The 12,625-nt window shown below is 40.1% G+C and overlaps 1 protein-coding gene across 7 annotated transcripts in view; it reads left to right on the forward strand.

The window, feature by feature from the left end:
* Positions 1-24: 24 nt before the first annotated feature.
* The window catches only part of MAIP1 (matrix AAA peptidase interacting protein 1), a 39,183-nt gene continuing 26,582 nt past the window's right edge, over positions 25-12,625 (forward strand). The window contains exons 1-5 of one of the 7 annotated variants that reach the window (XR_006713080.1): positions 28-677; positions 5,914-5,985; positions 6,603-6,729; positions 7,888-7,989; positions 9,819-10,122. Coding sequence is in view for 4 of the 7 variants with exons in the window: in XM_045480645.1 (XP_045336601.1) it covers positions 237-677; positions 5,914-5,985; positions 6,603-6,729; positions 7,842-7,989; positions 9,819-9,897 (867 nt within the window). In the remaining 3 variants the exon portion in view is untranslated. Of the gene's footprint in view, positions 678-5,913; positions 5,986-6,602; positions 6,730-7,841; positions 7,990-8,026; positions 9,541-9,818; positions 10,123-12,625 lie in introns of those variants that run through there. The other 6 variants (XM_045480645.1, XR_006713082.1, XM_045480649.1 and 3 more) reach the window with 6 other exon arrangements.

Raw genomic sequence — 12,625 nt, forward strand, 5'->3', positions numbered from 1 at the left:
AAAAGGTCCGCGGGGCCGCTCGACTCGCTAGAGCGGCTGGTCGGAGATCCGGGCCCGGGGCCACAGGGCCTCCGCGTGAGCTGCGTGCCGCAGAGCCGGAGTGAGGCCGACTCACCAGAGGTGGCAGCAACCGGCCAGATTCACTCTCTAGTCTCCTCCGGATGCGGCCAAGCTGGTTTCCCACCGACTTTCATTCGACACGGCACAGACAGGGACTGGGGTGAAAAGCCATAAAGATGGCGCTGGCTGTTCGTCTTTTGCCCCGCTTGCTGCTCGCTCCGCCGCTGCCCGGCGGGGCCGGCCGACCCCGGACTCCCCGTGGAGCCGAGGCGAGACCGCCGTTGGCTGAACTCTGCCGCTTCTGCCGCCGCCGCCTCGGTTCCGGACCGGTCCCGCTTCCTCGAGTCACCTGGGCCTCGGCGCTGCCCGCTCGGGGCCCGCAGCGTCCCCTGCTCAGCCCTCCGGGACTACCCGCAGCCCTCTCAGCTTTCCCTGCCTACCCCCGGCGCAGCTACAGCGCCGAGGAGCAGCCCCAGCCGCGCCAGAAAACCAAGATGATCATTCTGGGATTCTCCAACCCCATCAACTGGGTTCGGACTCGAATTTACGCCTTCCTGATCTGGGCCTATTTCGACCAAGAGTTCAGCATCGCAGAATTCTCTGAGGGAGCGAAGCAGGTTTGTTCATTTGCTTGGGGGTGACCTGTTCGCTTCTCCTGCATTCAGCGGTTCCATGCAAAAAGTGTTTAGCGATGAGGTTTCCTCACTGGGTCCCAAGGTATCCAAAGTGGGTAGTGACCCAGACACAGCCCTCCGCTACTTCTTGACTAAAATTCAGCTGCTTCTTACGTTTGCACGGTCGCCGAGGAGGAAGAGGGGTTCGATTGAGACACCAGTTCCACCAGCTGAAGTCCTCCAATTCCTTTTTCTGCTCTACAGGTTTTGAATCCGATAGAAATGAATTCGATTCAAAGCCCATTTCTGCCACCTAAAAGCTACATGGTTTTATCTTTCTGAACATCACTTTCTGCAAAATTAAGAAGACCATGCCTGGCACATAGCAGGCGCTCCACAAATGTTAGTTGAATAAATGAATGAGTAGATGCGATCGTTTTGAAGAGTAAATAAGGTAGCATTTTCAAATGCAATAATGTAATTTTAGGTAGAAAAACAAAACTTCCTGCTAGCCATTTGGCAGAGCTCCCCAGCCCATCTCCCTACCCCCGAATTCTCCCCCATCATACTCTTTAAAGACTAACTTAGAGATAAGGAGTTTTACCCTTTCAAAGAATTTGCTGAGCAGCCTGGTCGCTAATAAGTGCATAACATCCTACACACTGAGAAATAGCCTTTGGTGATTCATAACCCTGACCCCTTCCCTTTTCTTTCTCTTTCTTTCTGAGTGGCTGATAATACCTTGCCTTACCCTTGTCCCATAACAGTCACTTTGGGTCCTGAGATTATTTACGGATTTTCTTGTGTACATGCATTTTTCTAGGATGAAAATCCATCTATAAATGTCTTTCGTATCCCTCGGAGAGTTTGTCATTCCCAAACACTTCAGAACTGTTGATAAATAGAAGCCATAGTTTATTTCCCAGTTCATACTGCCATATACCTTAAACTTATGCTATAACTGTAATTATTTCGCAGTACTGATTGTATAAATAAATGTTTCCAACTTCATATAATCAGTGTCAATATTAACTCCTGCCTCCTGCTTCCCTGAGTCAACTCTTGACTGATTCATGTGTTTATAAAAAAGTTAAAAAGCAAAAGGCAGGCTTGATTAATAGCGTTATAAGTGGTAAACCTCTGCTTATATCAGTTCTCCAAATCTTTTGTCATGTAGAGGTAAATTGGTGTGATACTACTATCCTCCACAATGCCCACTGACGACACATGAACTTGTGTGCCTCATAACATATTAAATGACTGTACCAGCTCATTTATGTGTCAATGAGGAATGGAAATCCTCTCCCCTTCTTGGGCAGGAATCAGGTCTTACACCCCATTTCCTCTGAACACAGAGGAGCATGGGACACTTTTTAGCCACTCTCTGATCCTGTTGGTCTCCAGCTATTAGCTATTTTTGCCCTCATCCTTGCTATTAAGTAGTATCTCCATCCTTTCATCAGCCAGTCTGTATACACGTTTTGCCTCATCTAAGTCAGTTTTTGTGCATTTAACCATTGTGATTTCCAAAAGGAATGTTGGGTCATCCATGGCAAATATTTATCAATTCCTTTAAACCAATGGTTACTTATAACATACCTTTTATATCAAGCAAATTAGTTATTTAACACCTAAGATTTAAGAGGACATGGCTAAAAAACCTTCACCCTACTAGATCTCTTTATGCAATAATGCAACTGTGTCTTCTTTGCATGGGTTTAAAAGTCTAGGGCTTAGGAATAATCTGATGCAAAAGCCTTAGCTAGTTCATCTACTCTCATGGGCTCCACTTGCCCTTTCTCCTTAATCTAACCTCTCAGCAATAAAATGTTATCTTGGGTTGTGAATATCAAGTTATCATTAGAGCACGTTCATTCAGATTTTTTTTTTTTATATCAGAGAACATGAAAACAAAAAGGCATCTTCAGGACCATTCTAGTCTAATCCTCCTTTACAGATGATAAAACAGTTGGCTCAAGGATGCATTGTAAGCAATGTCCTGTCACCCTGTCTATAAGCAGTCTTGGTCCTCCAGTCACTAGAAATTGAGAAGGTTAATTATGGTCTGAATAAGCTTTTATTCATCACATGAGCCAGGGAAATATGTGGTCCAGTGCTATAGCTTTATTAGCTCCACAGACCCTGCTTTCCATTAATATGTACATATAATATGGAATCTTCCCTCTTACTGCCATCAAACAGCAGTAATCATATACTGTATGTTTTCTTTTTTTTTTTTTTTTTTTCAATGTTTATTTATTTTTGGGACAGAGAGAGACAGAGCATGAACGGGGGAGGGGCAGAGAGAGAGGGAGACACAGAAGTGGAAACAGGCTCCAGGCTCTGAGCCATCAGCCCAGAGCCTGACGCGGGGCTCGAACTCCCGGACCATGAGATCGTGACCTGGCTGAAGTCGGACGCTCAACCGACTGTGCCACCCAGGCGCCCCTGTATGTTTTCTTATATATCTTAAGTTTTGTCCTTTTCTATGAAAAAGAAGGCTATTTCTTAGAAGCCTCTCTAGGTTAGATACTCCTTGTCATCAATGCCTCATCAGGGCAGCTTACGACAGTTCTGACACTAACTCCCTGGAGTTAATACAGATCCTACAGGTTAAGGGCTCGGTCCCACATGACTGACTCCACTTCAGATGCTAATTACAAGTCCAGGCCTCCATTTAACTGGCCAGTTATAAATGGAGGGTTCCCACATTCCCCTTCCTCAAGTTCCATGATTTGCCAAAACAGCTCATAGAACTAAGGAGTGCACTTTACTTGCTATTTTCAATTTTTTAGAAAGAATACAATTCAGGAGCAGCCAGATGGAAGAGATGCATAGGGCAAGGCATGTGGGAAGGGTATGGAGCTCCCGTGCTTTCTGGGTGCACCACTTTCCCAGCATCTCCACATGTTCACCAACCTGGAAGCTCTTCTAATTCCTTCGTTAGGGTTTTTAATGGAGGTTCCATTATTTAGCCACGAATGATTAAATCATTGGCCATTCGTGATTAATTCAATCCCCAGCCCCTCTTCCCTTCCTGAGTCTAGGGGTGGAGCTGAAAGTTTCAACCCTCTGATCACGTGGTTGGTTCTTCTGACAACAGTCACCTCATTAGCCTGAACTCTAGTATGGTTGAAAGGGGCTTGTTTTAGGAACTCTGTGCCAGGAGGTGGAACAGAGAACAAGTGTATATTTTCTTCTCATATCACAATGTCACACTATTGATATGTGCGTATGATCCATCTTCCCTATTACTGCCATCAAACCACATTAATCATATAGTGTTTATTTTCCTGTGTCTTCCTGTATCTTCTTGCATGTTGTATAGGCTATTTCCTAGCCTCTTTAGGTTAGACAATCCTGTATCATCTAAGCCTTCTCAGAGCAGCCTCCTGATCGTTATTATCTGATCAGATAGTTTGCTCAGGTGTGATCTTCTTAGGCCACACGAACATCACACCTTGGCCATACAAACTAGAATGTAGTGGTTGGGTTTCACCATGATCGTTATGGTCTTTTTTCTTCTTACCTAAATACCACCCGTCTTCCTCACACGAAGGCTTATTAATACAGATAGTGTCTTTGAACCCTGAGGGCCTCTCACATGTTTGCAAGGGGTCCTGGAATCCATTTGGATATATGCATTTTCTGAAAATTCAACAACTCTTATTATTGTCTGTTTGCCAGGGCTGCCGTAGCAAAATACCACAGTCTGGGGCACAGAACTTTATTTCCTCACAGTTCTAGAGGATAGAAGTCCAAGATCCAGGTATTGATAGGTTTGGTTTCTTCTGAAGTCTCTCTCCTTTGCTTGCAGATGGCTGTCTTCTGTGTCCTTACTCTTGTTCCCCCCACCCCCTCCGTGTGCATGTGCCCCTGGTGCTTTGTGTGTCAGTATTTCCTCTTATAAGGACACTAGTCAGGTTGGGCTAAGGCCCCCCCTCATCTTACTTAATCACTTCTTTAAAGACCCTGTCTCCAAATTCAGTCCTGAGGTACTGGGAGTTAGGGTTTCAACATATGAATTCGGGGGAAACAGTTCATCCCATAACATTCCATCCCAAACAATTATTGTCTGTCTGACATGCCTTTGCACCTGCTTTGTCTTGCCAGTTCTTCACATTTCATCTGAGATGTTCCTTCCTTTAAGAGGCCCTCTCCACCTTTTGGGATGAGCACTGGGTGTTGTATGAAAACCAATTTGACAATAAATTTCGTATATTGAAAAAAAAAAAAAAAAAAAAGAGACCCTCTCTGGTCCTCCCAGATTGACTTAAGTGGTGCTTCTGCTCAAGTCATCCTGTTCTTGCCCCTGTCATAATTCTTGAACTTGTCCGTTTACTTGCCTCCCTTCTCAAGTAGACTGAAAGCTACTTGAAAACAGGTAGGTCTTATACAGAGTTTCGTTTCTCACGGCTAAAAATATGGAGGATTGTAGTTGGTTCCTCCCTACTTTAAAATGGGATATCGGGGCACCTGGGTAGTTCATTTGGTTAAACATCCAACTCTTGGTTTTGGCTCAGGTCATGATCTTGCAGTTCATGAGTTCAAGCCCTGCATTGGTCTCTGCACTGATAGAGTGGAGCCTCCTTGGGATTCTCTGTGTCTCTCTCTGCCCCTTCTCTGCTCATAATCTCTCTCTCTCTCTCTCTCTCTCTCTCTCTCTCTCTCTCAAAAATAAATAAAATATTTTTTTAAATGGGATCTCATACATCTCACTGTATTAGACTGTGTAAACTCATTATATTTTCTCCCACTTTCCCAAACCTGCCTTCCCTATCTTAATGAGGTTCAGATTGCAGCCCAGATCTCCAGACTCCCATTACAATGTAGAATGTACTACTTACAAAATTCTTTGGGTTCTTGGGGAAGGGGGAGGGGTCATATAATAGTCATTACAGTGATAACAGTGATTACTTCATTATTATTTTAAAAGGAATTCTGTAGGAGGATTTTTATGTGAAGAGTTATGTTTATACACATACCATCTTTTCCCAGGTCCTAAGAGTGGTTACCTAATTGGCAATCAGCTCACTACTGTATATGTGGGAAGGCCATATGAGAAGAGACAAGCCAAGCAACTTTGAAGCATATCATAGTATTTGACATTGTTTATCCTTTATCATAAAATAGTCTTTGTGATATTAAGCTAATTAAGTATGAGCATTGTATGTTGTATGGTACTTTGCATGATGTTTTGAAATAATGATTACCACTCCTCACCTTTTTTTTTTAAAAGGCTTTTGCTCATGTGTCCAAGTTGCTGTCACAATGTAAATTTGATCTATTGGAAGAACTTGTGGCCAAAGAGGTAAAGTATACTTTTAATTTTCCTTTAAAAATAAGTGTATTACTCTCTTGCAATAGAATGATATGCATTACCCTTATTTATGCTTAAAAGTAGTATGTGTGCCATCAGCCAAAGTAGAGTCCTTGTATCTTTACTTTTGGGTACTTTGGGTCATATAAAAGCATAGAATGCTTGCTACTTAAGGTATAGCTAAGTAAATACGATGTCTTACACTTGTTTTTGTACTGAATGTTCTGTAGGAATTACCTGTTGAACAATTAGATGCCTTTCAGGATTGCTTTTGATTATGAGTAAATGTAGTAAATTTAAAAATACGTTTAGGGGTGCTGGGGTGGCTCAGTTAAGCATCTGACATCAGCTCAGGTCATGATCTTGCGGTTCGTGGGTTTGAGCCTCATGTCGGGCTCTGTGCTGACAGCTCAGAGCCTGGAGCCTGCTTTGGATTCTGTGTCTCCCTTTCTCTTTGCTCCTCTCCTGCTCATGCTCTCTCTCTAAAATAAATAAACATTAAAAAAAGTAGGTTTAGAAAAATTCATTCCATAAAGAATTCATCTGCTTACTGAAAGGCTTTTGAAAATTCAGTAAGTGAACTATGGTTTGCTTTTTTCCATACTTAGGTGCTACATGTATTGAAGGAAAAGGTTACTTCATTACCTGATAACCATAAAAATGCCCTTGCTGCTGACATAGATGAAATTGTATACACATCAACAGGAGACATCTCCATTTACTATGATGAGAAAGGTACTGCTGGAACATAGTCAACTTTAAATGATAAATAATTGCCCAGATAGGCTAAACTAGTGGATAATCATGAAATAGTGGGGTTTTGTTGGTACAGTGGATATGTTTAGAAATTCAAGAAAAATAATACGTTCATTCTTTAAGGACCTACCTACAAAAGAGTTAAGATATGGTAATAGTTATTTAAGCCCTTCTATCTAAGCACCTTCCTCTACTATTATTTCATTCACAAGAGAAGATATTGTCACTTAAGTTGATGACGATTGTCTAAGGCTGCTATCATGTCTCAAATAGAAAATATATGTTTCAGGTTTCCTAATTTGAAGGAAACAATTGAACATTTTAAATGTCTAGCTGTAGATTAAATAAGAATGAGGAGTAAAAAGTAAAAAATATCAGTTAAAGACTGTTTTGAAAGTAAGATTAACTGTGGAACTCCCAAATTGGATTTATTTGGAGATAATGAAAAAGATTGAAAGGAACTTTACTGGTTATCTCATTTTTCTCCTTGTCCAATGCAAACATTTTTCCCTATAATATTCCCCAAAATTTATTGACTCATTTGTTCCTTTTACAAATACTGGCAAATGTATTATGTGCCAGGCACACAGGAAATCTAGCCTTTGCTTACATACTTTCCAAGGCAGTTCTGATATAGGACTCTTTAATAGTTAAACATTTTTCATATGCATGTTAACTTGAAACATTTCTATAGGTACTTCTAGTGATAAATATTTTCTTCTCCCTAACATTTCAAATTAAATCTCAGCACCATGGTCACTACTTGATTTTAACCCAGGACCTTGTTAGAATCACTAGGCACATAGCAGAGTGAATGAAGGTAAATAGTACATGTTCAATAAATCATAACTATTATTTCTGAGATACAGAGAAGGTAAATATGTCATAAACCCTAGGAGAATTTTCTAAAAATAAGAAGAAGTCAATGTAAGTATCTTACTTTGTTATTCTAGTTAGACTAGAATATGTACAAAATAGGATCTATACAAACTTGTGTAGCTACTGCCACTTTCTAATTTCATTTTGAATATATGGATGATAGATTATTGTGATTTGTATTTGTATGTGTGTGTGTGTGTTTTTTCTCTAAGGAAGGAAGTTTGTTAACATCCTGATGTGCTTTTGGTATCTAACCAGTGCCAACATCCCCAGTGAAACTTTAAGTGGAGCCAGTGTATTCCAGGTTAAATTGGGGGATCAGAACGTGGAAACTAAACAACTTCTTAGTGCAAGCTATGAGTAAGTCTAATCCCATCTCATTGTTTCCTTTCTCTAGAAAATGGAAGGTAGTATGAAGGAAGTATGAAGGTATGAAAGCTAAAGGGAGCTTTAGGAAGAAAAGCATTGAAATTTGACAAGTTATTTAAGAAGAGAGAAAGTCATAAAGGCATACTGGATATGAAACAGAAGTGTTGAGAAATTAGAAAGAGGTAATGCTGCTGAATGTAATTAAAAGGTGTTTCAGCTGTCTATTGATGTGTCATAAACCACTCCCGAACTCAGTAACTTTAAGCAGCCATTTATTTTGTCTGCTGCTTTACTCAGGAATTTTGGAAAGGCACAGCCATGAGGTTTTCGTTGCTTCACCTGCCATCAACCAGGGTGGCAAGGGCTGGAGAAATCATTTCCACGATGGCTTCTTCACTCACACGTGCCCCGCTTGGTGCTCCTTGGCTTCCGCACATAATGTCTCATTCCCCAGGGCCTCTCTTCATGGCTTGGGCCTGTGGCAGTCTCCAGCTGTTCACATGTTTTACCAGGTGGTCAGCTAGTCTGGTAAAGGGCTATCTCAGGATCGGAACATCGTTTCCACCTTAGTCTACCTGTCAAAGCAGTCATAGGACCTACACAGTTGAAAGGACATGGAGAGATTCCACTTTTTATCGGGCAATAGCAGGGTCCCATTGCAGAAGAGCATGTGGGATGGGGCGTATGGTTATAACCTTACTCGGGAAATAAAATCTGCCACAGGTGGCACATGGGTGATTCACTCACTAGACATTTACTGATCATTCCCTATTTATCAAATACCCTGTTAGGGTTTCAGATACAAAAATGAAGAGTTCCTGCCTGTAAAGAGGTACTATCTAGTAGGTTAGCAATGTATTTAAAAGAGACACTATCATGTATTTTTTGCTGATAAAATTTGGAACAGTGAACCAGTCAAGCAGGTTACTGGAGACATAATTTAATATTTAAAAGAGAATACTATTATGTTGCCGAAAGTATATAAACCTAATTTAAAATAACAAATCCCAAAAATGACCTAAGAAAATCTGTTCTGTTTCAGTAAGGTAAAAGGGAATTGTATCCTTATTTTTTCACTTTATTTGAAAGAAATGTGCTTTTTTTCTTTTTTTAAATTTTGCTTTATTTGTAATTATATAAAATATATATTTAAATACTTCAATCTACAGAATCATCTCCTTTTAAAGATATCACTTGTAATTAAAGAACAATATAATCAATACTCACCTTTGATTCCTCTGATATTCCCTACTAAGGCCATGGGCAGCTCATAAACACTGTTATTTTCAAGATTGATCTAATGTATATAACCAAAATTCCACTAAAATACCCTTTCCATCACCATAGCCCAATTTATTCTTCCTCATATTAGGCATATGTTCTAGCTAGTATTTAACAACAGAATAATACCCAAGTTTCTCTCAAGGACTGGTAGATGTTGGAGTATATATCAGTTCATTAAAAATACTCATTTTAGGGGCACCTAGGTAGGTCGGGTGGTTAAACGTCTGACTCTTGATTTCAGCTCGGGTTATGATCTCACCATCACTGGGCGTGCAGCCTGCTTGAGATTCTCTCTCCTTCTCCCTCTGCCCCTCCTCTGTGCATGCTCTCATTTTAGTGGAAAATGTTCTAATTTTGTGATGATACTTTTCCTGATTGAATTGGTAAATTAAACTTTTTTGTTTTGATTTTTATTTATGATTAACCATTAGCTTGTTGCTAAAAATTGCCTCTAATGTACATTTGGAAATGATATAGTTATCCAAGAAGTATTTGGACTAATGTAAGATTCATATTATTTGTAATTTTTTCCCTAGATTTCAGAGGGAGTTTACACAAGGAGTAAAGCCTGACTGGACCATCGCACGGATTGAACACTCAAAGTTATTAGAATGATCTTTCTTGAAAAATCAGCTTGTTGGACTTTTGGCAATTACTATGAAAAATTAAGGAAAAAACCATTTTGGATCAGTTGATCTTCACATAGTCAAGTCTGTGGATCACTTTTGTATTATTTTGAAATATTCCTTGTAGTATATTGGCATGGTACAGTAAAGCCTTTTCCACAGATTATTATCACCTTCTATAAAAGAGATCAAAGTAAAAAAACTATAACAGCTCTTTGTTGGTGTCATATTCAGTATCATTTCTTTTTTTGTTTTAAATTAAAAAAAAAATTTTTTTTATGTTTATTCATTTTTGAGAGACGGAGGGAGACAGAGTGTGATTGACAGAGGGAGACAGGGAATCTGAAGCAGGCTCCATGCTCGGAGCCGTCAGCACAGAGCCCGACCTGGGGCTTGAATTCACATGCCGCAAGATCATGACTTGAGCCGAACACAGATGCCGAACCGACTGAGCCACCCAGGCACCCCTTCAGTACCTTTTCTTTTCTTTCCTTTTCTTTTCTTTCCTTTTCTTTTCTTTTCTTTTCTTTTCTTTTCTTTTTCTTTCTTTTCTTTTCTTTGTTATATTTGTGTGTCTTTTATTTTTATTTTATATTTACTTTTTTTTTAAATCTACATCCAAATTAGCATATAGTGCAACAATGATTTCAGGAGTAGATTCCTTAGTGCCCCTTACCCATTTAGCCCATCCCCCCTGCTACAACCCTTCCAGCAACCCTCAGTTTGTTCTCCATATTTATGAGTCTCTTCTGTTTTGTCCCCCTCCCTGTTTTTATGTTATTTTTGTTTCCCTTCCTTTATGTTTATCTGTTTTGTCTCTTAAAGTCTTCATATGAGTGAGGTCATATGATTTTTGTCTTTCTCTGAATTTCACTTAAGGATAATACCCTCCAGTTCCTTCCACATAGTTGCAAATGACAAGATTTCATTCTTTTTGATTGACAAGTAATACTCCATTGTATATCTATAACACATTTTCTTTATCCATTTATCCATCGATGGACATTTGGGCTCTTTCCATACTATGGCTATTGTTGATAGTGCTTTTATAAACATGGGGGTGCATGTGTCCCTTCGAAACAGCACACCTGTATCCCTTGAATAAATGCCTAGTAGCGCAATTGCTGGGTCATAGGGTAGTTCTATTTTTAGTTCTTTGAGGAACCTCCATACTGTTTTCCAGAGTGGCTGCACCAGCTTGCATTCCCACCAGCAGTACAAAAGAGATCCTCTTTCTCTGCATCCTCGCCAACATTTGTTGCTTGAGATGTTCATGTTAGCCATTCTGACAGGTATGAGGTGGAATCTCATTGTGGTTTTGATTTGTATTTCCCTGATGAAGAGTGATGTTAAGCATTTCTTCATGTGTCGGTTGGCCATCTGGATGTCTTCTTTGGAGAAGTGTCTATTCATGTCTTTTACCCATTTATTCACAGGATTATTTGCTTTTGGGGTGTTGAGTTTGATAAATTCTTTGTAGATTTTGGATACTAACCCTTCATATGATATGTTGTTTGCAAATATCTTCTCCCATTCTGTCGGTTGCCTTTTAGTTTTGCTGATTGTTTCCTTCACTGTGCAGAAGCTTTTTATTTTGATGAGGTCGCTGTAGTTCACATTTTTGCTTTTGTTTCCCTTGCTTCCAGAGACGTGTTGAGTAAGAAGTTGCTGCGGGCAAGATCAAAGAGGTTTTTGCCTGCTTTCTTCTCGAGGATTTTGATGGCTTCCTGTCTTACATTGAGGTCTTTCATCCACTTTGAGTTTATTTTTGTGTATGGTGTAAGAAAGTGGTCCATGTTCATTCTTCTGCATGTTGCTGTCCAGTTTTCCCAACATCACTTGCTGAAGGGAATGTTTTATTCCATTGGATATTCTTTCCTGCTTTGTCCAAGATTAGTTGGCCATACGTTTGTGGGTCCATTTCTGGGTTCTCTGTTCTGTTCCATTGATCTGAGTGTCTGTCCTTGTGCCAGTACCATACTGTCTTGATGATTATAGCTTTGTAGAGTATAGCTTGAAGTCCGGGGTTGTGATGCCTCCTGCTTTGGTTTTCTTTTTCAAGATTGCTTTGGCTAGTCGGGGTCTTTTCTTGTTCCATACAAATTTTAGGATTATTTGTTCTAGCTCTGTGAAGAATGCTGATGTTATTTTGGTAAGGATTGCATTGAATATGAAGATTGCTTTGGGTAGTATTGACATTTTACAATATTTATTCTTCCTATCCAGGAGCATGGAATCTTTTTCCATTTTTTTGTGTCTTCTTCAATTTCTTTCATCAGCTTTCTATAGTTTTCAGTGTATAGATTTTTCACCTCTTTGGTTAGATTTATTCCTAGGTATTTTATGGGTTTTGGTGCAAGTGTAAGTGGGATCAATTCCTTGATTTCTCTTTCTGTTGCTACATTGTTGGTGAATAGGAATGCAACCGATTTCTGTGCATTGATTTTATATCCTGCAACTTTGCTGAATTTGTGAATCAGTTCTAGCAGCTTTTGGTGGAGTCTTTTGGGTTTTTCATATAGAGTATCATGTCATCTGTGAAGAGTGAAAGTTTGACCTCCTCCTGGCCGATGTGGATGCCTTTTATTTCTTTGTGTTGTCTGATTGCAGAGTCTAAGACTTCCAATACTGTGTTGAATAACAGTGGCGAGAGTGGACATCCCTGTCTTGTTCCTGACCTTAGGGGGAAAGCTGTCAGTTTTTCCCCATTGAGGATG

The sequence above is a fragment of the Leopardus geoffroyi genome, chromosome C1, assembly GCF_018350155.1.
Source record: "Leopardus geoffroyi isolate Oge1 chromosome C1, O.geoffroyi_Oge1_pat1.0, whole genome shotgun sequence".
Classification (NCBI taxonomy): domain Eukaryota; kingdom Metazoa; phylum Chordata; class Mammalia; order Carnivora; family Felidae; genus Leopardus; species Leopardus geoffroyi.